Source organism: Drosophila miranda, chromosome XL (assembly GCF_003369915.1).
Source record: "Drosophila miranda strain MSH22 chromosome XL, D.miranda_PacBio2.1, whole genome shotgun sequence".
In the NCBI taxonomy this organism is placed as follows: domain Eukaryota; kingdom Metazoa; phylum Arthropoda; class Insecta; order Diptera; family Drosophilidae; genus Drosophila; species Drosophila miranda.
Genome location: NC_046673.1, coordinates 20,336,037 through 20,363,386, shown reverse-complemented (window position 1 = coordinate 20,363,386; position 27,350 = coordinate 20,336,037). Strand labels below are relative to the sequence as shown.

The 27,350-nt window shown below is 38.3% G+C and overlaps 2 protein-coding genes across 4 annotated transcripts in view; one reads left to right on the top strand and one right to left on the bottom strand.

Annotated features, from left to right (window-relative positions):
• Nucleotides 1–27,350, bottom strand: part of LOC108163215 — a 147,883-nt gene that overhangs the window by 63,582 nt on the left and 56,951 nt on the right. The window lies entirely within an intron of this gene.
• Nucleotides 11,654–12,620, top strand: LOC117187016. The gene is made up of 4 exons (XM_033388633.1): nucleotides 11,654–11,770; nucleotides 11,873–12,008; nucleotides 12,080–12,116; nucleotides 12,178–12,620. The coding sequence occupies exons 1-4, from the start codon at nucleotides 11,711–11,713 to the stop codon at nucleotides 12,257–12,259; spliced, it is 315 nt and encodes a 104-aa protein (XP_033244524.1). The 5' UTR covers nucleotides 11,654–11,710; the 3' UTR covers nucleotides 12,260–12,620.

Genomic DNA, 27,350 nt, shown 5'->3' with positions numbered 1-27,350 from the left:
TAGAAGTAGAAGTAGAAGGAGCCGGAGCCGGAGCAGAAGCAGAAGCAGAACGTGGCGTCCACTGTAGTTGATTAATTTGATCAAGTTCGAGGCAGAGCCAGAGGAAACAGCAGAGGTAAAAGCAGGGGCCAGCAGCAGAAGCTTAGGAGGGTCCTTGTTCTCGTTCTCAGACTCGTCCTCCCCGCTCCTCATTCACTTTCCATCTCAATTACCTACTTTATATTAACAGCGCTGTTTCACTCTTGACTGGCCACCAAAAGCAGCTCCCATGACTGCGCCACCACCATCAGCATCGGCACCATCTCCATCTCCATCGACATGGCCTTAGCCCTAGCTGTGTCCCTGGCAATGGCACTGGCAGGGGCACTGGCACTGGCATGACTTCATGCCTCGTACGTGTCGCTGGATGGCGCTGGAGTTGGAGATGGAGCTGATGACTGGCCTGGAATTGAAACAAATTCGAACATGGCTCTGGCAAAATGGCAAAAACCTGCCCCGTCACATCTAAAGCAACAACAGCAACAAGAACAAAAAACAACGACAATTACTGGCCATGAAAGCCATGAAAGAAGTCCCCGCCACTCGAGAGGAGAATCTGTTGACAAGCCCATGGAACCAAAATCAAGTGCACACTGGTATGAGAGCTGTTACAAAAATGAGAGACCCCATTTAATGGGGAAGAAATGTTCCAATTAAAATTTAGATCCCTTAAAAAATTGTGCACCATTTTGGAATTATTTTGTGCAAAAATTTTCTACGATTGCGGACGTCGGACTCGACCCGGAAATCTCCTTTTTACTGACTTAAGACACTTGCTATTTCTATAAATATTCCTTTGTGACTGAACAATTTGAACAGCAGCTTAACCTCACTTTCAATTACATATTCGAAAAAGTTCCTTTGGAGCGAAAGTACATATGCCCCAAATGAAGACCCCCCAGAGGCATTGTCTATTCCGGTGTATTCAAAAGTCGAAATATATATATAAAGTATTCTTTTGTGGGCTCTGTCCCCCAGCAGGGACTTCTACTCGCGGCGCTCCTTGACTTTGCCACACTTCAGGCAGACAGACAGACAGATAGACGACCAAGCTGTGTGCAACCACTGTGCGCTTAAGAGGCGTTGAAATTAGCTCAACCCCAAGCCACCAGGACACCAGGCCACCAAGCAGCACCCCACCACACACCAAGCCAGTCCCCTACTCCTCATCCCTTAAAATTTGTGCCGCCGCCGCCATCTCCATCTTCATTGTCAGCCAAGAAGTAGGCACGGCACCACCGATGGGGGGCGCCTACGCCAACGCCAACACTGTGTAGGAGGACGAGAGCGAGAACTTTGTTCAAGTGGCGCTAGATAAATGCTAAATTCATGTCTGGCGGGCGCCCGACATTATTAGATGGGTGGTTAGGCAATGCCATGCCCATGCCCATGCCCATGGCCCGACCCCGCCTCTAAGACAGCACCCTTGGAAATACACGCTTTAGTGCACATTAAGACTTGTTTACGAATTTGCTTCAAACATGAAATTAATTTGTAAAATTTCCAAAAATGTCCCCCAAACAACTGAATTGGGGCAGATCTCTGGATACTCGTGTGAGAGCGGTGCCGTGGCACATGTACGCACTTTAATTAGTTAGCAGAGGCCCCTGCCCCTGCCTCTGCCCCTGCCACCACCTACTCACCCTACTCCTTGTATATCTCCATCTGTCATCATCGCCCAGGACAACCAACTGTTGTAGGGTGCCAGTGCTGTTCGGAAAAATTCCAGCTCGATGATGGTAATGATGGTAGGATGTTAGATGGCAGAAAGCAGAAAGCAAAAACCTCAATTGCCAAAGAGAAGCAGCATATTGGCCACGTTCCGCATTCCAGTGTCTTAATCTGATCCCTCTTTTCTCTTTTAGGAGGGCACGAGTGGTTGTGCTGCTCCTGCTCCTGTGCCTGTGCCTGTGCCCGACTTGGGCATCTTCTTATTTTTCGGCACGCACTGCAATTTTATCCAATTTGTATTTATAGCAACTAGACAAGTTTCGGTTTCCTACACAGACTTTCCTAAAGCCACACACTGACCCACAAAATGTGGATGCCTCTTCTTCAGGGAGATAGAAAATAGGAAGCACCACTGTGCCTGTCTGTGTGTCTATCCGTCGTGTGTCTGTATTTGTGGGCAACTCAAACCCAGAGATTGAGATTGATTTGATTTCATTATATCACAGATATTTTTTGGCATTTTTTCGAGTATCTACGGCGTTTCTTTTCGTTTTTTCAATACCGAGTATTTCGTTTGTCAATCATCGAGATATATGTAAGTACAGTAAGAGGAGATTCCTTCAATAAATTCTCTAGAGATCGGAGACAATGTTCGGATGCCTCAATCAATTTGCGAATGAAAAACGCAATATGATTAAATGATTCCAGTTCATATATCAAACTTCTGTTTGACAGTGTAATAAATCTGTCAGCTCTTTCGGCTTCCCTAAGCGTACATTTACATACATATATACATATATATGTATCTTGGGAATATCTTGTCATTGTTTTTGTTGTTCTGTCTTGTCTGCTGCCTTGGTCCTGCCTTTGAGCTGAATCCTTGATTCTGCTCAACATTGCTATATTTTATTTTACTTCCCCCTCTTTTGAGCTGCTTTCAGATTTCGTTGGTTTGGTTTGCTGCTTCGCGTGCCTTCTGGCTTACTCCACAAGCAGGCAACAACATGCGCTGCCATGAATGCCATGAATACCAACAGAGTACCAATGTCAAACAACTGGGGCCAGAACCGGAGCCGGAGCCGAAAAGCTCTAAGAGCATCATTGGAGAAGAGGTATAAGAGATCATTTGAATATTAATTTATATAATTTTTCGATTGAACAGTATTCTTTGGTTAATCCTCCTCCAACATTTGGGACACAGCCCCCCGCTTCCTGTGGAGCCTCTTGATCCCTAGATCCGGTCCGACTGGCAACGCTCTGCTGATGCTGACGTAACAGGAATGGTGGAAAAAATACTGACTGCCACTTGAGTTGGGGTTACCACAAACACTGAACATTCTAAACAGATATGCAAAAATAAATACAAAAAGATGTACAGAAAGTACGATTTTGTGGGAATGTGCTATATGCAATAAAAAAAAAAATAAACAATAAATGCAATAAACAAATAAAAGCTGCAGTAACTAGATCAACTATCGGCTGACGGTATATTTATCGTTTAAATGCGGTATCTGGTGGTGGTGTTGGAAATGTTCATTGACAAAGCGTGGAAAAATTTGCAATTATAATTTATTAAATAATATTCTGACGGCTCATGCAGCGGAGCAGAAGTGTCAATTTCACCATCAACTGTTTGAGTCGAGAAAGTTGTCAAGAAAATTGAAACTAAAGTAAAGAAAATTACGACATTTGTTGACCATTTGATGGAGAGAGCTGCTCGTTGTGGCGCAAAAACCCGCTGTACGGTTTTACGGCCTGCCCTAAGAAAATGCAGTGGGGAAAACCGCAACCAAAACCAAATTATCTAATCTAGAAGTGCACCGTTTCAGGCGAAGAAAATAGGATATGGGAACGGGCTCTCCCAACATACTCTGGGGCTACATGACGCTGCAGCGCAGGAACATGGTGGGTCTCAGCATACAGCTCTTGCTCAGCCATCCGGACTTGAGTGATGCGACGCATACGGAAGCCCATCATTGTTATAATTCAAACCCCGATTTGTATTAGTTCCAGGCGCGTCATCAGGCCCTTACGATTTCGGAGGCAGAAGCGGCGCAATACGAGACGGACCAAGGCCTAGAATCGAATACACCCACCGGGAGAATGAATGTTCTTAAAACACAAGAGTGGTTGTACCATACAGGTAAGTTTAGTTATGTGGTTTCAATGAAGTCAACAGAAAACCAACTGCAATTATGCATATCTTAATTTCAGAATGCCCCTGGATATGTAACTATGTACCTCTATAAATTCAGGTAATGTTAGATACGTGAAGCCAAATTGTTTTCATTTAACCAACAAGTTATCTCATTCAAGGATTCCGGTGCTGCATACACTTTTCGCATTGGTTGGATAGTACCCTGGCATTACGGAAAAATCATATTGGAATAGTATTTAAGCTCTGCAGTGGATGCATTTCCAATAAGTCCATGAAAGTTCTAATGATGGTTTTATTATTGAACGAAAGAAAAGCCAATAATATCTGACACGCCCGAAGAAAACACATCCCAGACTGTTGCTACGGGGCTCACCAACATGGAAACTTTCTCGTATATTTATTATGTCTTTGTATGTACTGTATACATACTTATTTTTACTTGTTTTTATATGCTGAGCATAAGATAATACACAAAGAAAATTGAAATACGAATTATATAAACTAGAATTAAAATCAAACTGTAAATTAGCTTACAAAGTAATCCAACTTAGAGTTCATAACGGATGCAATTAAAGGAACATACATAAATTACATACATAAACATTCTGGGCAAAATCTAACATTGTGTTTGATATTGTAAATTCATTTAATTGGATTGAACAGTTGTAGATTTTTATAATGGTATTTCCTTCCGCTATGATTTCTTGGTTTACACAATTCTGGTTTAGCGTTGTTTTTGGAAGATTCCATGTGATTAGTATATTGGGTTCAATAAAGTTTATTTGAAAGTTTTGAAAAGTTTTGGAATATGGACATTTAGTGGGAGTTTGCATTAAAATTCCTTTTATACAATTTTCATTGGTTTTCAATATAGTTTCTTTAACAAATACTTCTTCATTTTTTATGTAGTACTTGTCGTATGTCATATCTGTTAACATGTTATTTAATTCGTCTGGATACGGAACGATTTTATAGATTGGTACTTTTGTAATGTCTTTGGGAATGTTGGAAATTATTAGAATTTCGTTGGTATCGGATTTTAGCCATGTGGAGGTTTTTATATTTAGTATTTTCTCAGAATTTATTTGTTCCAGGTAGTCTTGTTTTAATAATTTTGGATTAAATATACCGAGCCTAGTTAATTGCATACCTAGTTCTATATCTTCGATATATTCTGTGAAATGTTGTAGATTGAATATCAAAATTTCTATTTGTTGATTCCTGTCTTTTTCTTCATTTAGTTTGTTTATAACGTTTATTCCGCTATTAACTGCATCTATTACCAAATTTAGTTCATTCATTTGAATGCTATGGCTGGCTAAATTTTCTATTTTTTGTTCCAAATCGACTTTATCTTCCTGATCTAGTGTTCCAAAGAGATATTTGTAGGCTGTTCCTACTATATTGATTAGGCCTCTTTTATTTCTTTTGGTTATTTTTAGCCCGTTCATTTCTCTTTGCAATTTGTCTACTATATATTTTATTTGGATTATGTCCTGGAATTTAGTGGCTTGCGTTAATAAATTTTGGTATAGTTCTTCGGTTTTACTTACATTAACAGTTAGATAATGGTATTCGTAATTGATAGGTATGTTAATCGATCCAGTTTTGAATATCATATATCCGTTTTGGGATTTTATAGGATTTATTTCTATGTTTTGGCCCTGTGCCATTACGATGGTAATTATGAGGAAGATGAGGATTTTAATTGTGTTGAAGTTCGCCGATTCCATTAACTTCCTCGGTTTCTCTGGAGTTATTATATTTGCTTCTATTAGATTTCTTCTTTTTCTTGAATTTTGATTTATAATGAGTTATTTTCCTACCCCTATTCTTTTCTTCATAATGTTTTTCGTCTACCTGTCTAATTTCGCCCGTCCTTTTGAAAGGATTTGTTACCTAAGACTTAACTAGAGGTGATAGTTTATAGCGGGTATCTACTTCATACTCTATGCGGTTTTTATTTAATTTAGTGATTTTATTCACTTTATTTAGTTGGGTGTCATAATCAGGTGAGCCTGCATAAATGAATATATCAGCTGGTGTCCTATTTGTGGTATTATGTTTGGTTTTATGATTATAAGTATAAAGAATTAATTCAAACTTCGTGAATCTATCTTCTGGGTTATCCTCGCTAGATATTATTCTTAATTTTTCATTTACTGTTTTATGAAATCTTTCTACGTCAGATATTCCATTTTTGCTGGAAGTGATCTCTATTTTGACGTTTTCCGCATTTAGCCATGCTTGCAATGCTGTGCACATAAAAGCTGAATCTTTATCGGCTTTGATTTCAATTGGTTTGCCCATCTCGTTAAAAACGTTCATGATGGCTCTTTTTGCTTCTAACCAGTCACGACTTTTTACTTCTACAAGAGTGGCAAACTTCGAGTATACGTCAATACATGATAGGAACTGTTGGTTACCAACCATATAGAAATCTATGACGTATTTCTCTCTGATGTTCAGTATTTCCGGTGTAGTTTCGAATGCCAACTTCGTATTTCTATGCTCTGTTTTGGCAATATTACAAGTAGGACATTCGTTTATGATGTTTTGGATTAGTTTTTGATAATCCGGGTAATAGTATTTTCCCCTAAACCAATTGACGGTTTTCTCTATCCCTGGATGGAGTAAGCCTTTATGATTCTTTAATATGGTTTCTTTAAACTCAGCGTAATTCTGAATATCTAGGAGTTTCGTGCTTGATTTAATAGCTTTGGTTATATTGTTAGAATTAATGATTTCTAAATAGGCTTTTTGGAATGGAGGAAAATCTATTTCGTTATGGAAATATAATGCGCTCTTTTTGGTGCATAGATATTCCTTTATTATATCCTTCGCTAAGGTGTTAGTCATTTCCTTATACGTGTTCTTGATGATTAGCTTGTGAAAATAACGAATTGTTTCTACCTTATCTTCATTGCCTTTTATTAGCTCAATTTGCCGATTGTAATAGTTAATTGGTCTTTCCGTGATAGCAATGTGATTTAGATTGTCTTCCTGTGCGCTATGTACAGTTGCACCAACGCTATTGGAAGCTTCTCTAAGGAGATTTTCATTAATCTTTACCCTTGATAAGGCATCAGCTACATGATTTTCTTTGCCTGGTAGATATTTCATTTTAAAATCAAACTCATTCAGTTTTATTTTCCACCTTTGTAATTTCATATTTGGCTCCTTGAGGTTGTTCAACCAAATCAAGGGTTTATGATCGTTTTGTATCTCGAATGTTCTACCGAACAGGTATGAACGGAAATACTTGGTTGCCCATACGATCGCTAATAATTCCTTTTCGATGGCTGAATAGTTTATTTCATGTTCATTTAGGGTTCCGCTAGCGTAGCAGATCGGTTTGTGTTCTTGTGACAAAACCGCTCCCAATGCTATGTTACTAGCGTCGGTTGTTACCGTGAACATTTTGTCAAAGTCTGGGAACGCAAGGATAGGGTCTGAGGTGATGAGTACTTTTAGTCTCTCAAATGCCTCGACGTACTTTTCTTCCTTGGGGTCTATGACAGCTCCTTTCTTTAGTTTGAGTGTCATGGGTTTTGCTATGTTTGCAAAATTAGGAATGAATTTACTGTAGAACCCGCACAGACCTAAGAATGACTTTATTTGTTTAGTCGTTTCTGGTATTGGAAATTTGACAATGGCAGAGATTTTGCCTGGATTTGGTACTATTCCTTCAGTAGTGACTACATGACCTAGGAATTCAGTTTCCTTTTTCATGAATTCACATTTATCCATTTGTAGCTTCAAGTTGGCGTCTCTCAACTTTCCAAATACTCTCCTTAGTGACAACAAGTGTTCTTCCAATGAAGTGGAAAATATAATGATGTCATCTAAGTATACAAAGCAATCTTTGAAGATTAACTCTTCTAGCAGATTGTTCATACATCTTTGGAAGGTTGCTGGGGCAGTGGTTAGCCCAAAGGGCATACGAGTGAACTCGTAATGTCCATGCTTAGTGGAGAACGCAATTTTGGGGATTGAGCTAGGTTCCATGGGTATTTGATGGAAACCTTTTGCTAAATCGATTGTCGTAAAATACTGACATTTGTCAGTTTGTCTAGGATTTCATCCATTCGTGGAGTTGGGAATTTGTCCTTAACTGTTATTTCATTAAGACTTCTATAGTCTACTACCATTCGATATTTTTGCTTTCCTGAAGCATCTATCTTCTTCGGAATCATAGATATGGGCGAGCAGTAAGGAGAATTCGACTTTCGAATTATTCCCTGCCTGATCATATCTTTGATTTGCTGGTTTACCTCCTGATCATGTATCTGGGCATATTTGTATGGTCGTCTGTAGACCGGGTCTTCATGTTGAGTTTTGATCTCGTGCTTGATTGTACTTGTGAAAGTCAAATTGTCACCTTCTCTGTACTGCACATCCTTAAACTCATATAAGACCTTCTTTAACTCTTCCCTCTCTTCGTCGTTTAAGTGTTCCAATGTTAATTGATTACATTCCCTTAATTCACTGTCTAGAGCGGAAGCGAAGTATTGATCTCCCTCTGGAGATGGGTCAAGGCACTTAGGTGCGATCTTCTCTTCTTTTGTAGAGGGATCAGTGCACTTCTGTGCGGTCTTGCCGGCTTCAATAGCTTCTCCACTCTGAATGATTGGGTACGACCTAGCTCCTAGTGTTACAGTGTCATTTCTGTAATCGATGACGGCTTTACTTGCCATCAAGTATTCTCTTCCTAATAAAATATCATAATTTTCGGAAAAGTTATGTATGTAGAACTTTTGTTCGGACGGACATGTTTTGTTCGCATTCCTCATTATACTCTTAGTTAAACGGACAGGTCCATTGATGGTATGGACCGTAAGGTTATCGTCTTTTATCTCGGAATCTGTATTATTTTCTTTCATGATGTTGATCGATGATCCCGAGTCAGCGATACACCTTAATATTCTTTTATTAATGGTAATGTTTATATAGGGTCCTCCTCGGTTTCTTCCGAGGCGGCTTGATGAAAATTTACGTCCATCTTCGTTTGGCCACTCTGGCTCTCCCTCCCTCTTTTAGTAGGTTGGTTGGGTCCACTCCCACTAGCTTGGTGTTGAGATATTTGCTGATTGAATGGATTCTGAGCCCTACCTTGATTCAAGGAATTTTTGAACTCATTGTATAATCCAGGATTTTGGGAATTTTGATTTTGATTTGTTCGATTAGTCTGACCTGTTCCAGATGAACTCTGAGTTTGATTGTGATAGTTAGTAGTATTATAATTTGGATAATAGTTTCCAACATTCTTTCGATTTGATTGAGACGATTTCGATTGATCTTTATTTGTACCTGAATCTGTTGTACTAGCTTTGTACAATCCTTCTTCTTGTGCTGCCTTCTTAAGATTAGACAATGTGGTAATATCTTCTCATGAATATTCTGTCAGGAAGTTTTCGAGTAATGACATCTTTAATTGTGTTGTTCAAAGCGTTTTTATAAATGACATTATTTTCTGGTATGTTTTCTAAGTTTAGCTTATTGTTTATTAATAATGCTTTTATCTCTAATTCTTCTATAAACTTACGAAGACTGCCGTTGAATCTGGTGGTGTATAGTTGTCGTAAGAGTTCTTCATATGGTGTGTGATTTTTGAACTCGTTGATCAGCGCCGTCTTCAGTTCGAGCCACGTGTTGGGTTGTATCATTTGCGATATGCGTTGTGCCTCTCCTGACAGTTGGATCTCGGTCGCTCCAAATAGGATCCTTTGTTGGCGAAGATCTTCAGTTGGATATAATCCGCATACATATTCGATTCGTTTGATAAATGAGCTTAGCTGTCCAGATGAACCGTCATAGGCAGGTATTTGTCTGATCGACAGCAGTGCCTGGTTCAAGTGGATTTCGCTCAATGATAGTGGTGGTAACGCCATGTTGTTGGTGTTGATTGGGTTTTGTTTTGTTTTCAGTAGTTTTTAACTCTATTTTGGTTCACTTGTAAGTTTTTTGATTTTTAATTTAGTGTTTCACTGTTTTTGGTGGATCACTATCTCCGCTTACTTCAGTTCACTTAATTTTAGTTTTGCAAATCGTATGTGCTCGTAACACATAGGTTCTTTGGCGGATTTCACAATTTTATTAACGATTCCGGGATTACGTGATCACAGTAATTAGAAATTACACAAGCTGACCATTACCGAAATATAGGAGTTAATTTTAAACGAAATCCTACCGACTGCGCCAGTTAAATATCCGCAACTCGATTTTAAGTTTTTTAAAAAAGACTTTTATTTTCCAACTTAAATATCTTTATGTCACAAGATTTAAATGAATTCCCCGACTTGACTTTGGGTCTGCTTGTCTCAAACGGAACTGATCTCTCTGCTGCTGGCTAGTTTCCATGAGCCCTTCTCTTGGAACTCCCGACTCTGGCTTCGGGCGTTGCTTTCCTCGGCTGCATCTTCGTGTCGGTGGCGTACGTGCCTGGATCGATATTTGGGGATGCGTCGGCTTTGATGAAAGGCATCCACTGCTGGCGATCGGTGTTGCATTACATGACGGAGCTAGGAATGTGATACTCCTTGGTTTTATGTCTAGCTTTGATTGGTCCTCATGAGTGGCGTGATTCTAAAGAATCGATTTCTCGAGAGTGGCGTGATTCTAATGTTGATGAAACAATGTGGTCCATTGTTTATATTATGGGGGGCCCTAGCTTGGAGTATGGGAAGAAACAGTTATTGATTCTTGAGTGGGGTCCTGTTACTTGTGTGGATGGGGTGGATGAATTGTACATAAACATAATGTGTATGGGATGTGGGGAATTATGGATATGTCACTATATGTATCTTGGGAATATCTTGTCATTGTTTTTGTTGTTCTGTCTTTTCTGCTGCCTTGGTCCTGCCTTTGAGCTGAATCCTTGATTCTGCTCAACATTGCTATATTTTATTTTACTTCCCCCTCTTTTGAGCTGCTTTCAGATTTCGTTGGTTTGGTTTGCTGCTTCGCGTGCCTTCTGGCTTACTCCACAAGCAGGCAACAACATGCGCTGCCATGAATGCCATGAATACCAACAGAGTACCAATGTCAAACAACTGGGGCCAGAACCGGAGCCGGAGCCGAAAAGCTCTAAGAGCATCATTGGAGAAGAGGTATAAGAGATCATTTGAATATTAATTTATATAATTTTTCGATTGAACAGTATTCTTTGGTTAATCCTCCTCCAACATTTGGGACACAGCCCCCCGCTTCCTGTGGAGCCTCTTGATCCCTAGATCCGGTCCGACTGGCAACGCTCTGCTGATGCTGACGTAACAGGAATGGTGGAAAAAATACTGACTGCCACTTGAGTTGGGGTTACCACAAACACTGAACATTCTAAACAGATATGCAAAAATAAATACAAAAAGATGTACAGAAAGTACGATTTTGTGGGAATGTGCTATATGCAATAAAAAAAAAAATAAACAATAAATGCAATAAACAAATAAAAGCTGCAGTAACTAGATCAACTATCGGCTGACGGTATATTTATCGTTTAAATGCGGTATCTGGTTGTAGTGTTGGAAATGTTCATTGACAAAGCGTGGAAATATTTGCAATTATAATTTATTAAATAATATTCTGACGGCTCATGCAGCGGAGCAGAAGTGTCAATTTCACCATCAACTGTTTGAGTCGAGAAAGTTGTCAAGAAAATTGAAACTAAAGTAAAGAAAACTACGACATTTGTTGACCATTTGATGGAGAGAGCTGCTCGTTGTGGCGCAAAAGCCCGCTGTACGGTTTTACGGCCTGCCCTAAGAAAATGCAGTGGGGAAAACCGCAACCAAAACCAAACTATCTAATCTAGAAGTGCACCGTTTCAGGCGAAGAAAATAGGATATGGGAACGGGCTCTCCCAACATACTCTGGGGCTACATGACGCTGCAGCGCAGGAACATGGTGGGTCTCAGCATACAGCTCTTGCTCAGCCATCCGGACTTGAGTGATGCGACGCATACGGAAGCCCATCATTGTTATAATTCAAACCCCGATTTGTATTAGTTCCAGGCGCGTCATCAGGCCCTTACGATTTCGGAGGCAGAAGCGGCGCAATACGAGACGGACCAAGGCCTAGAATCGAATACACCCACCGGGAGAATGAATGTTCTTAAAACACAAGAGTGGTTGTACCATACAGGTAAGTTTAGTTATGTGGTTTCAATGAAGTCAACAGAAAACCAACTGCAATTATGCATATCTTAATTTCAGAATGCCCCTGGATATGTACCTACCTCTATAAATTCAGGTAATGTTAGATACGTGAAGCCAAATTGTTTTCATTTAACCAACAAGTTATCTCATTCAAGGATTCCGGTGCTGCATACACTTTTCGCATTGGTTGGAAAGTACCCTGGCATTACGGAAAAATCATATTGGAATAGTATTTAAGCTCTGCAGTGGATGCATTTCCAATAAGTCCATGAAAGTTCTAATGATGGTTTTATTATTGAACGAAAGAAAAGCCAATAATATCTGACACGCCCGAAGAAAACACATCCCAGACTGTTGCTACGGGGCTCACCAATATGGAAACTTTCTCGTATATTTATTATGTCTTTGTATGTACTGTATACATACTTATTTTTTTATATTTTTTATATGCCGAGCATAAGATAATACACAAAGAAAATTGAAATACGAATTATATAAACTAGAATTAAAATCAAACTGTAAATTAGCTTACAAAGTAATCCAACTTAGAGTTCATAACGGATGCAATTAAAGGAACATACATAAATTACATACATAAACATTCTGGGCAAAATCTAACATTGTGTTTGATATTGTAAATTCATTTAATTGGATTGAACAGTTGTAGATTTTTATAATGGTATTTCCTTCCGCTATGATTTCTTGGTTTACACAATTCTGGTTTAGCGTTGTTTTTGGAAGATTCCATGTGATTAGTATATTGGGTTCAATAAAGTTTATTTGAAAGTTTTGAAAAGTTTTGGAATATGGACATTTAGTGGGAGTTTGCATTAAAATTCCTTTTATACAATTTTCATTGGTTTTCAATATAGTTTCTTTAACAAATACTTCTTCATTTTTTATGTAGTACTTGTCGTATGTCATATCTGTTAACATGTTATTTAATTCGTCTGGATACGGAACGATTTTATAGATTGGTACTTTTGTAATGTCTTTGGGAATGTTGAAAATTATTAGAATTTCGTTGGTATCGGATTTTAGCCATGTGGAGGTTTTTATATTTAGTATTTTCTCAGAATTTATTTGTTCCAGGTAGTCTTGTTTTAATAATTTTGGATTAAATATACCGAGCCTAGTTAATTGCATACCTAGTTCTATATCTTCGATATATTCTGTGAAATGTTGTAGATTGAATATCAAAATTTCTATTTGTTGATTCCTGTCTTTTTCTTCATTTAGTTTGTTTATAACGTTTATTCAGCTATTAACTGCATCTATTACCAAATTTAGTTCATTCATTTGAATGCTATGGCTGGCTAAATTTTCTATTTTTTGTTCCAAATCGACTTTATCTTCCTGATCTAGTGTTCCAAAGAGATATTTGTAGGCTGTTCCTACTATATTGATTAGGCCTCTTTTATTTCTTTTGGTTATTTTTAGCCCGTTCATTTCTCTTTGCAATTTGTCTACTATATATTTTATTTGGATTATGTCCTGGAATTTAGTGGCTTGCGTTAATAAATTTTGGTATAGTTCTTCGGTTTTAGTTACATTAACAGTTAGATAATGGTATTCGTAATTGATAGGTATGTTAATCGATCCAGTTTTGAATATCATATATCCGTTTTGGGATTTTATAGGATTTATTTCTATGTTTTGGCCCTGTGCCATTACGATGGTAATTATGAGGAAGATGAGGATTTTAATTGTGTTGAAGTTCGCCGATTCCATTAACTTCCTCGGTTTCTCTGGAGTTATTATATTTGCTTCTATTAGATTTCTTCTTTTTCTTGAATTTTGATTTATAATGAGTTATTTTCCTACCCCTATTCTTTTCTTCATAATGTTTTTCGTCTACCTGTCTAATTTCGCCCGTCCTTTTGAAAGGATTTGTTACCTAAGACTTAACTAGAGGTGATAGTTTATAGCGGGTATCTACTTCATACTCTATGCGGCTTTTATTTAATTTAGTGATTTTATTCACTTTATTTAGTTGGGTGTCATAATCAGGTGAGCCTGCATAAATGAATATATCAGCTGGTGTCCTATTTGTGGTATTATGTTTGGTTTTATGATTATAAGTATAAAGAATTAATTCAAACTTCGTGAATCTATCTTCTGGGTTATCCTCGCTAGATATTATTCTTAATTTTTCATTTACTGTTTTATGAAATCTTTCTACGTCAGATATTCCATTTTTGCTGGAAGTGATCTCTATTTTGACGTTTTCCGCATTCAGCCATGCTTGCAATGCTGTGCACATAAAAGCTGAATCTTTATCGGCTTTGATTTCAATTGGTTTGCCCATCTCGTTAAAAACGTTCATGATGGCTCTTTTTGCTTCTAACCAGTCACGACTTTTTACTTCTACAAGAGTGGCAAACTTCGAGTATACGTCAATACATGATAGGAACTGTTGGTTACCAACCATATAGAAATCTATGACGTATTTCTCTCTGATGTTCAGTATTTCCGGTGTAGTTTCGAATGCCAACTTCGTATTTCTATGCTCTGTTTTGGCAATATTACAAGTAGGACATTCGTTTATGATGTTTTGGATTAGTTTTTGATAATCCGGGTAATAGTATTTTCCCCTAAACCAATTGACGGTTTTCTCTATCCCTGGATGGAGTAAGCCTTTATGATTCTTTAATATGGTTTCTTTAAACTCAGCGTAATTCTGAATATCTAGGAGTTTCGTGCTTGATTTAATAGCTTTGGTTATATTGTTAGAATTAATGATTTCTAAATAGGCTTTTTGGAATGGAGGAAAATCTATTTCGTTATGGAAATATAATGCGCTCTTTTTGGTGCATAGATATTCCTTTATTATATCCTTCGCTAAGGTGTTAGTCATTTCCTTATACGTGATCTTGATGATTAGCTTGTGAAAATAACGAATTGTTTCTACCTTATCTTCATTGCCTTTTATTAGCTCAATTTGCTGATTGTAATAGTTAATTGGTCTTTCCGTGATAGCAATGTGATTTAGATTGTCTTCCTGTGCGCTATGTACAGTTGCACCAACGCTATTGGAAGCTTCTCTAAGGAGATTTTCATTAATCTTTACCCTTGATAAGGCATCAGCTACATGATTTTCTTTGCCTGGTAGATATTTCATTTTAAAATCAAACTCATTCAGTTTTATTTTCCACCTTTGTAATTTCATATTTGGCTCCTTGAGGTTGTTCAACCAAATCAAGGGTTTATGATCGCTTTGTATCTCGAATGTTCTACCGAACAGGTATGAACGGAAATACTTGGTTGCCCATACGATCATAGATATGGGCGAGCAGTAAGGAGAATTCGACTTTCGAATTATTCCCTGCCTGATCATATCTTTGATTTGCTGGTTTACCTCCTGATCATGTATCTGGGCATATTTGTATGGTCGTCTGTAGACCGGGTCTTCATGTTGAGTTTTGATCTCGTGCTTGATTGTACTTGTGAAAGTCAAATTGTCACCTTCTCTGTACTGCACATCCTTAAACTCATATAAGACCTTCTTTAACTCTTCCCTCTCTTCGTCGTTTAAGTGTTCCAATCTTAATTGATTACATTCCCTTAATTCACTGTCTAGAGCGGAAGCGAAGTATTGATCTCCCTCTGGAGATGGGTCAAGGCACTTAGGTGCGATCTTCTCTTCTTTTGTAGAGGGATCAGTGCACTTCTGTGCGGTCTTGCCGGCTTCAATAGCTTCTCCACTCTGAATGATTGGGTACGACCTAGCTCCTAGTGTTACAGTGTCATTTCTGTAATCGATGACGGCTTTACTTGCCATCAAGTATTCTCTTCCTAATAAAATATCATAATTTTCGGAAAAGTTATGTATGTAGAACTTTTGTTCGGACGGACATGTTTTGTTCGCATTCCTCATTATACTCTTAGTTAAACGGACAGGTCCATTGATGGTATGGACCGTAAGGTTATCGTCTTTTATCTCGGAATCTGTATAATTTTCTTTCATGATGTTGATCGATGATCCCGAGTCAGCGATACACCTTAATATTCTTTTATTAATGGTAATGTTTATATAGGGTCCTCCTCGGTTTCTTCCGAGGCGGCTTGATGAAAATTTACGTCCATCTTCGTTTGGCCACTCTGGCTCTCCCTCCCTCTTTTAGTAGGTTGGTTGGGTCCACTCCCACTAGCTTGGTTTTGAGATATTTGCTGATTGAATGGATTCTGAGCCCTACCTTGATTCAAGGAATTTTTGAACTCATTGTATAATCCAGGATTTTGGGAATTTTGATTTTGATTTGTTCGATTAGTCTGACCTGTTCCAGATGAACTCTGAGTTTGATTGTGATAGTTAGTAGTATTATAATTTGGATAATAGTTTCCAACATTCTTTCGATTTGATTGAGACGATTTCGATTGATCTTTATTTGTACCTGAATCTGTTGTACTAGCTTTGTACAATCCTTCTTCTTGTGCTGCCTTCTTAAGATTAGACAATGTGGTAATATCTTCTCATGAATATTCTGTCAGGAAGTTTTCGAGTAATGACATCTTTAATTGTGTTGTTCAAAGCGTTTTTATAAATGACATTATTTTCTGGTATGTTTTCTAAGTTTAGCTTATTGTTTATTAATAATGCTTTTATCTCTAATTCTTCTATAAACTTACGAAGACTGCCGTTGAATCTGGTGGTGTATAGTTGTCGTAAGAGTTCTTCATATGGTGTGTGATTTTTGAACTCGTTGATCAGCGCCGTCTTCAGTTCGAGCCACGTGTTGGGTTGTATCATTTGCGATATGCGTTGTGCCTCTCCTGACAGTTGGATCTCGGTCGCTCCAAATAGGATCCTTTGTTGGCGAAGATCTTCAGTTGGATATAATCCGCATACATATTCGATTCGTTTGATAAATGAGCTTAGCTGTCCAGATGAACCGTCATAGGCAGGTATTTGTCTGATCGACAGCAGTGCCTGGTTCAAGTGGATTTCGCTCAATGATAGTGGTGGTAACGCCATGTTGTTGGTGTTGATTGGGTTTTGTTTTGTTTTCAGTAGTTTTTAACTTTATTTTGGTTCACTTGTAAGTTTTTTGATTTTTAATTCAGTGTTTCACTGTTTTTGGTGGATCACTATCTCCGCTTACTTCAGTTCACTTAATTTTAGTTTTGCAAATCGTATGTGCTCGTAACACATAGGTTCTTTGGCGGATTTCACAATTTTATTAACGATTCCGGGATTACGTGATCACAGTAATTAGAAATTACACAAGCTGACCATTACCGAAATATAGGAGTTAATTTTAAACGAAATCCTACCGACTGCGCCAGTTAAATATCCGCAACTCGATTTTAAGTTTTTTAAAAAAGACTTTTATTTTACAACTTAAATATCTTTATGTCACAAGATTTAAATGAATTCCCCGACTTGACTTTGGGTCTGCTTGTCTCATACGGAACTGATCTCTCTGCTGCTGGCTAGTTTCCATGAGCCCTTCTCTTGGAACTCCCGACTCTGGCTTCGGGCGTTGCTTTCCTCGGCTGCATCTTCGTGTCGGTGGCGTACGTGCCTGGATCGATATTTGGGGATGCGTCGGCTTTGATGAAAGGCATCCACTGCTGGCGATCGGTGTTGCATTACATGACGGAGCTAGGAATGTGATACTCCTTGGTTTTATGTCTAGCTTTGATTGGTCCTCATGAGTGGCGTGATTCTAAAGAATCGATTTCTCGAGAGTGGCGTGATTCTAATGTTGATGAAACAATGTGGTCCATTGTTTATATTATGGGGGGCCCTAGCTTGGAGTATGGGAAGAAACAGTTATTGATTCTTGAGTGGGGTCCTGTTACTTGTGTGGATGGGGTGGATGAATTGTACATAAACATAATGTGTATGGGATGTGGGGAATTATGGATATGTCACTATATGTATCTTGGGAATATCTTGTCATTGTTTTTGTTGTTCTGTCTTGTCTGCTGCCTTGGTCCTGCCTTTGAGCTGAATCCTTGATTCTGCTCAACATTGCTATATTTTATTTTACTTCCCCCTCTTTTGAGCTGCTTTCAGATTTCGTTGGTTTGGTTTGCTGCTTCTGCGTGCCTTCTGGCTTACTCCACAAACAGGCAACAACATGCACTGCCATGAATGCCATGAATACCAACAGAGTACCAATGTCAAACAACTGGGGCCAGAACCGGAGCCGGAGCCGAAAAGCTCTAAGAGCATCATTGGAGAAGAGGTATAAGAGATCATTTGAATATTAATTTATATAATTTTTCGATTGAACAGTATTCTTTGGTTAATCCTCCTCCAACATTTGGGACACAGCCCCCCGCTTCCTGTGGAGCCTCTTGATCCTTAGATCCGGTCCGACTGGCAACGCTCTGCTGATGCTGACGTAACAGGAATGGTGGAAAAAATACTGACTGCCACTAGGGTTGGGGTTACCACAAACACTGAACATTCTAAACAGATATGCAAAAATAAATACAAAAAGATGTACAGAAAGTACGATTTTGTGGGAATGTGCTATATGCAATAAAAAAAAAATAAACAATAAATGCAATAAACAAATAAAAGCTGCAGTAACTAGATCAACTATCGGCTGACGGTATATTTATCGTTTAAATGCGGTATCTGGTTGTAGTGTTGGAAATGTTCATTGACAAAGCGTGGAAATATTTGCAATTATAATTTATTAAATAATATTCTGACGGCTCATGCAGCGGAGCAGAAGTGTCAATTTCACCATCAACTGTTTGAGTCGAGAAAGTTGTCAAGAAAATTGAAACTAAAGTAAAGAAAACTACGACATTTGTTGACCATTTGATGGAGAGAGCTGCTCGTTGTGGCGCAAAAACCCGCTGTACGGTTTTACGGCCTGCCCTAAGAAAATGCAGTGGGGAAAACCGCAACCAAAACCAAATTATCTAATCTAGAAGTGCACCGTTTCAGGCGAAGAAAATAGGATATGGGAACGGGCTCTCCCAACATACTCTGGGGCTACATGACGCTGCAGCGCAGGAACATGGTGGGTCTCAGCATACAGCTCTTGCTCAGCCATCCGGACTTGAGTGATGCGACGCATACGGAAGCCCATCATTGTTATAATTCAAACCCCGATTTGTATTAGTTCCAGGCGCGTCATCAGGCCCTTACGATTTCGGAGGCAGAAGCGGCGCAATACGAGACGGACCAAGGCCTAGAATCGAATACACCCACCGGGAGAATGAATGTTCTTAAAACACAAGAGTGGTTGTACCATACAGGTAAGTTTAGTTATGTGGTTTCAATGAAGTCAACAGAAAACCAACTGCAATTATGCATATCTTAATTTCAGAATGCCCCTGGATATGTACCTACCTCTATAAATTCAGGTAATGTTAGATACGTGAAGCCAAATTGTTTTCATTTAACCAACAAGTTATCTCATTCAAGGATTCCGGTGCTGCATACACTTTTCGCATTGGTTGGATAGTACCCTGGCATTACGGAAAAATCATATTGGAATAGTATTTAAGCTCTGCAGTGGATGCATTTCCAATAAGTCCATGAAAGTTCTAATGATGGTTTTATTATTGAACGAAAGAAAAGCCAATAATATCTGACACGCCCGAAGAAAACACATCCCAGACTGTTGCTACGGGGCTCACCAATATGGAAACTTTCTCGTATATTTATTATGTCTTTGTATGTACTGTATACATACTTATTTTTTTATATTTTTTATATGCCGAGCATAAGATAATACACAAAGAAAATTGAAATACGAATTATATAAACTAGAATTAAAATCAAACTGTAAATTAGCTTACAAAGTAATCCAACTTAGAGTTCATAACGGATGCAATTAAAGGAACATACATAAATTACATACATAAACATTCTGGGCAAAATCTAACATTGTGTTTGATATTGTAAATTCATTTAATTGGATTGAACAGTTGTAGATTTTTATAATGGTATTTCCTTCCGCTATGATTTCTTGGTTTACACAATTCTGGTTTAGCGTTGTTTTTGGAAGATTCCATGTGATTAGTATATTGGGTTCAATAAAGTTTATTTGAAAGTTTTGAAAAGTTTTGGAATATGGACATTTAGTGGGAATTTGCATTAAAATTCCTTTTATACAATTGTCATTGGTTTTCAATCTAGTTTCTTTAACAAATACTTCTTCATTTTTTATGTAGTACTTGTCGTATGTCATATCTGTTAACATGTTATTTAATTCGTCTGGATACGGAACGATTTTATAGATTGGTACTTTTGTAATGTCTTTGGGAATGTTGAAAATTATTAGAATTTCGTTGGTATCGGATTTTAGCCATGTGGAGGTTTTTATATTTAGTATTTTCTCAGAATTTATTTGTTCCAGGTAGTCTTGTTTTAATAATTTTGGATTAAATATACCGAGCCTAGTTAATTGCATACCTAGTTCTATATCTTCGATATATTCTGTGAAATGTTGTAGATTGAATATCAAAATTTCTATTTGTTGATTCCTGTCTTTTTCTTCATTTAGTTTGTTTATAACGTTTATTCAGCTATTAACTGCATCTATTACCAAATTTAGTTCATTCATTTGAATGCTATGGCTGGCTAAATTTTCTATTTTTTGTTCCAAATCGACTTTATCTTCCTGATCTAGTGTTCCAAAGAGATATTTGTAGGCTGTTCCTACTATATTGATTAGGCCTCTTTTATTTCTTTTGGTTATTTTTAGCCCGTTCATTTCTCTTTGCAATTTGTCTACTATATATTTTATTTGGATTATGTCCTGGAATTTAGTGGCTTGCGTTAATAAATTTTGGTATAGTTCTTCGGTTTTAGTTACATTAACAGTTAGATAATGGTATTCGTAATTGATAGGTATGTTAATCGATCCAGTTTTGAATATCATATATCCGTTTTGGGATTTTATAGGATTTATTTCTATGTTTTGGCCCTGTGCCATTACGATGGTAATTATGAGGAAGATGAGGATTTTAATTGTGTTGAAGTTCGCCGATTCCATTAACTTCCTCGGTTTCTCTGGAGTTATTATATTTGCTTCTATTAGATTTCTTCTTTTTCTTGAATTTTGATTTATAATGAGTTATTTTCCTACCCCTATTCTTTTCTTCATAATGTTTTTCGTCTACCTGTCTAATTTCGCCCGTCCTTTTGAAAGGATTTGTTACCTAAGACTTAACTAGAGGTGATAGTTTATAGCGGGTATCTACTTCATACTCTATGCGGTTTTTATTTAATTGAGTGATTTTATTTACTTTATTTAGTTGGGTGTCATAATCAGGTGAGCCTGCATAAATGAATATATCAGCTGGTGTCCTATTTGTGGTATTATGTTTGGTTTTATGATTATAAGTATAAAGAATTAATTCAAACTTCGTGAATCTATCTTCTGGGTTATCCTCGCTAGATATTATTCTTAATTTTTCATTTACTGTTTTATGAAATCTTTCTACGTCAGATATTCCATTTTTGCTGGAAGTGATCTCTATTTTGACGTTTTCCGCATTCAGCCATGCTTTCAATGCTGTGCACATAAAAGCTGAATCTTTATCGGCTTTGATTTCAATTGGTTTGCCCATCTCGTTAAAAACGTTCATGATGGCTCTTTTTGCTTCTAACCAGTCACGACTTTTTACTTCTACAAGAGTGGCAAACTTCGAGTATACGTCAATACATGATAGGAACTGTTGGTTACCAACCATATAGAAATCTATGACGTATTTCTCTCTGATGTTCAGTATTTCCGGTGTAGTTTCGAATGCCAACTTCGTATTTCTATGCTCTGTTTTGGCAATATTACAAGTAGGACATTCGTTTATGATGTTTTGGATTAGTTTTTGATAATCCGGGTAATAGTATTTTCCCCTAAACCAATTGACGGTTTTCTCTATCCCTGGATGGAGTAAGCCTTTATGATTCTTTAATATGGTTTCTTTAAACTCAGCGTAATTCTGAATATCTAGGAGTTTCGTGCTTGATTTAATAGCTTTGGTTATATTGTTAGAATTAATGATTTCTAAATAGGCTTTTTGGAATGGAGGAAAATCTATTTCGTTATGGAAATATAATGCGCTCTTTTTGGTGCATAGATATTCCTTTATTATATCCTTCGCTAAGGTGTTAGTCATTTCCTTATACGTGTTCTTGATGATTAGCTTGTGAAAATAACGAATTGTTTCTACCTTATCTTCATTGCCTTTTATTAGCTCAATTTGCCGATTGTAATAGTTAATTGGTCTTTCCGTGATAGCAATGTGATTTAGATTGTCTTCCTGTGCGCTATGTACAGTTACACCAACGCTATTGGAAGCTTCTCCAAGGAGATTTTCATTAATCTTTACCCTTGATAAGGCATCAGCTACATGATTTTCGTTGCCTGGTAGATATTTCATTTTAAAATCAAACTCATTCAGTTTTATTTTCCACCTTTGTAATTTCATATTTGGCTCCTTGAGCTTGTTCAACCAAATCAAGGGTTTATGATCGCTTTGTATCTCGAATGTTCTATGAACAGGTATGAACGGAAATACTTGGTTGCCCATACGATCGCTAATAATTCCTTTTCGATGGCTGAATAGTTTATTTCATGTTCATTTAGGGTTCCGCTAGCGTAGCAGATCGGTTTGTGTTCTTGTGACAAAACCGCTCCCAATGCTATGTTACTAGCGTCGGTTGTTACCGTGAACATTTTGTCAAAGTCTGGGAACGCAAGGATAGGGTCTGAGGTGATGAGTACTTTTAGTCTCTCAAATGCCTCGACGTACTTTTCTTCCTTGGGGTCTATGACAGCTCCTTTCTTTAGTTTGAGTGTCATGGGTTTTGCTATGTTTGCAAAATTAGGAATGAATTTACTGTAGAACCCGCACAGACCTAAGAATGACTTTATTTGTTTAGTCGTTTCTGGTATTGGAAATTTGACAATGGCAGAGATTTTGCCTGGATTTGGTACTATTCCTTCAGTAGTGACTACATGACCTAGGAATTCAGTTTCCTTTTTCATGAATTCACATTTATCCATTTGTAGCTTCAAGTTGGCGTCTCTCAACTTTCCAAATACTCTCCTTAGTGACAACAAGTGTTCTTCCAATGAAGTGGAAAATATAATGATGTCATCTAAGTATACAAAGCAATCTTTGAAGATTAACTCTTCTAGCAGATTGTTCATACATCTGTGGAAGGTTGCTGGGGCAGTGGTTAGCCCAAAGGGCATACGAGTGAACTCGTAATGTCCATGCTTAGTGGAGAACGCAATTTTGGGGATTGAGCTAGGTTCCATGGGTATTTGATGGAAACCTTTTGCTAAATCGATTGTCGTAAAATACTGACATTTACCTAGTTTGTCTAGGATTTCATCCATTCGTGGAGTTGGGAATTTGTCCTTAACTGTTATTTCATTTAGACTTCTATAGTCTACTACCATTCGATATTTTTGCTTTCCTGAAGCATCTATCTTCTTCGGAATCATAGATATGGGCGAGCAGTAAGGAGAATTCAACTTTCGAATTATTCCGTGCCTGATCATATCTTTGATTTGCTGGTTTACCTCCTGATCATATATCTGGGCATATTTGTATGGTCGTCTGTAGACCGGGTCTTCATGTTTAGTTTTGATCTCGTGCTTGATTGTACTTGTGAAAGTCAAATTGTCACCTTCTCTGTACTGCACATCCTTAAACTCATATAAGACCTTCTTTAACTCTTCCCTCTCTTCGTCGTTTAAGTGTTTCAATCTTAATTGATTACATTCCCTTAATTCACTGTCTAGAGCGGAAGCGAAGTATTGATCTCCCTCTGGAGATGGGTCAAGGCACTTAGGTGCGATCTTCTCTTCTTTTGTAGAGGGATCAGTGCACTTCTGTGCGGTCTTGCCGGCTTCAATAGCTTCTCCACTCTGAATGATTGGGTACGACCTAGCTCCTAGTGTTACAGTGTCATTTCTGTAATTGATGACGGATTTACTTGCCATCAAGTATTCTCTTCCTAATAAAATATCATAATTTTCGGAAAAGTTATGTATGTAGAACTTTTGTTCGGACGGACATGTTTTGTTCGCATTCCTCATTATACTCTTAGTTAAACGGACAGGTCCATTGATGGTATGGACCGTAAGGTTATCGTCTTTTATCTCGGAATCTGTATTATTTTCTTTCATGATGTTGATCGATGATCCCGAGTCAGCGATACACCTTAATATTCTTTTATTAATGGTAATGTTTATATAGGGTCCTTCTCGGTTTCTTCCGAGGCGGCTTGATGAAAATTTACGTCCATCTTCGTTTGGCCACTCTGGCTCTCCCTCCCTCTTTTAGTAGGTTGGTTGGGTCCACTCCCACTAGCTTGGTTTTGAGATATTTGCTGATTGAATGGATTCTGAGCCCTACCTTGATTCAAGGAATTTTTGAACTCATTGTATAATCCAGGATTTTGGGAATTTTGATTTTGATTTGTTCGATTAGTCTGACCTGTTCCAGATGAACTCTGAGTTTGATTGTGATAGTTAGTAGTATTATAATTTGGATAATAGTTTCCAACATTCTTTCGATTTGATTGAGACGATTTCGATTGATCTTTATTTGTACCTGAATCTGTTGTACTAGCTTCGTACAATCCTTCTTCTTGTGCTGCCTTCTTAAGATTAGACAATGTGGTAATATCTTTTCTTGCTAAGGTCATGAACATTCTGTCAGGAAGTTTTCGAGTAATGACATCTTTAATTGTGTTGTTCAAAGCGTTTTTATAAATGACATTATTTTCTGGTATGTTTTCTAAGTTTAGCTTATTGTTTATTAATAATGCTTTTATCTCTAATTCTTCTATAAACTTACGAAGACTGCCGTTGAATCTGGTGGTGTATAGTTGTCGTAAGAGTTCTTCATATGGTGTGTGATTTTTGAACTCGTTGATCAGCGCCGTCTTCAGTTCGAGCCACGTGTTGGGTTGTATCATTTGCGATATGCGTTGTGCCTCTCCTGACAGTTGGATCTCGGTCGCTCCAAATAGGATCCTTTGTTGGCGAAGATCTTCAGTTGGATATAATCCGCATACATATTCGATTCGTTTGATAAATGAGCTTAGCTGTCCAGATGAACCGTCATAGGCAGGTATTTGTCTGATCGACAGCAGTGCCTGGTTCAAGTGGATTTCGCTCAATGATAGTGGTGGTAACGCCATGTTGTTGGTGTTGATTGGGTTTTGTTTTGTTTTCAGTAGTTTTTAACTTTATTTTGGTTCACTTGTAAGTTTTTTGATTTTGTATTTAGTGTTTCACTGTTCTTGGTGGATCACTATCTCCGCTTACTTCAGTTCACTTAATTTTAGTTTTGCAAATCGTATGTGCTCGTAACACATAGGTTCTTTGGCGGATTTCACAATTTTATTAACGATTCCGGGATTACGTGATCACAGTAATTAGAAATTACACAAGCTGACCATTACCGAAATATAGGAGTTAATTTTAAACGAAATCCTACCGACTGCGCCAGTTAAATATCCGCAACTCGATATTAAGTTTTTTAAAAAAGACTTTTATTTTACAACTTAAATATCTTTATGTCACAAGATTTAAATGAATTCCCCGACTTGACTTTGGGTCTGCTTGTCTCATACGGAACTGATCTCTCTGCTGCTGGCTAGTTTCCATGAGCCCTTCTCTTGGAACTCCCGACTCTGGCTTCGGGCGTTGCTTTCCTCGGCTGCATCTTCGTGTCGGTGGCGTACGTGCCTGGATCGATATTTGGGGATGCGTCGGCTTTGATGAAAGGCATCCACTGCTGGCGATCGGTGTTGCATTACATGACGGAGCTAGGAATGTGATACTCCTTGGTTTTATGTCTAGCTTTGATTGGTCCTCATGAGTGGCGTGATTCTAAAGAATCGATTTCTCGAGAGTGGCGTGATTCTAATGTTGATGAAACAATGTGGTCCATTGTTTATATTATGGGGGGCCCTAGCTTGGAGTATGGGAAGAAACAGTTATTGATTCTTGAGTGGGGTCCTGTTACTTGTGTGGATGGGGTGGATGAATTGTACATAAACATAATGTGTATGGGATGTGGGGAATTATGGATATGTCACTATATGTATCTTGGGAATATCTTGTCATTGTTTTTGTTGTTCTGTCTTTTCTGCTGCCTTGGTCCTGCCTTTGAGCTGAATCCTTGATTCTGCTCAACATTGCTATATTTTATTTTACTTCCCCCTCTTTTGAGCTGCTTTCAGATTTCGTTGGTTTGGTTTGCTGCTTCGCGTGCCTTCTGGCTTACTCCACAAGCAGGCAACAACATGCGCTGCCATGAATGCCATGAATACCAACAGAGTACCAATGTCAAACAACTGGGGCCAGAACCGGAGCCGGAGCCGAAAAGCTCTAAGAGCATCATTGGAGAAGAGGTATAAGAGATCATTTGAATATTAATTTATATAATTTTTCGATTGAACAGTATTCTTTGGTTAATCCTCCTCCAACATTTGGGACACAGCCCCCCGCTTCCTGTGGAGCCTCTTGATCCCTAGATCCGGTCCGACTGGCAACGCTCTGCTGATGCTGACGTAACAGGAATGGTGGAAAAAATACTGACTGCCACTTGAGTTGGGGTTACCACAAACACTGAACATTCTAAACAGATATGCAAAAATAAATACAAAAAGATGTACAGAGAGTACGATTTTGTGGGAATGTGCTATATGCAATAAAAAACGAGGTGGAACGTTGTGAGTTGCTGCGGACACCGCAACTCTACAGTTATACCCGATACTAAGTCAGTATGGCTCTCCTGCGGCAGACGCCGCTAATATTGAACCACACGACAAAGAGTGCGTGCGAGAGAGACAGAAAATCAGTCTGAGCGTGACGTCGGGCGCTGCGTAGCCACTGAAAATTGATTTCCTGCTTTTGGCTACAAAAATGATCCGATCTGATCCAGATTCAGCAATCTGATAGATATGGTCATTATCTATGATTCTGCGTTTTTAGTTTTCTCGAATGTGCAATATTGTGGATGCAACAGATTTTCGTCTTTTGTGGGGGCGGAAGGGGGTGGGGCGAAATTCTGAGATATACGTTTTATAGTGAGATCTAGCAGAAGTGCGGATACCAAATTTGGTTACTCTAGCCTTAATAGTCTCTGAGATTTGTGGATGCCCCAGATTTTCGTCCTTTGCGGGGGCGGAAGGGGGTGTGGCGAAATTTGGACACGAAACGGTCAAGGTCCGATATCACAGGAGTGTGGATACCAAATTTGGTTGCTCTGGCTCTTATAGGTTCTGAGATCCTTGAACTCATATTTTGCAATTGACAAAACCGACCATGAAACCTGTGTGTTAGAGAGAGACAGAGCGAGAAAAAATGAAATTGTTTTCTTG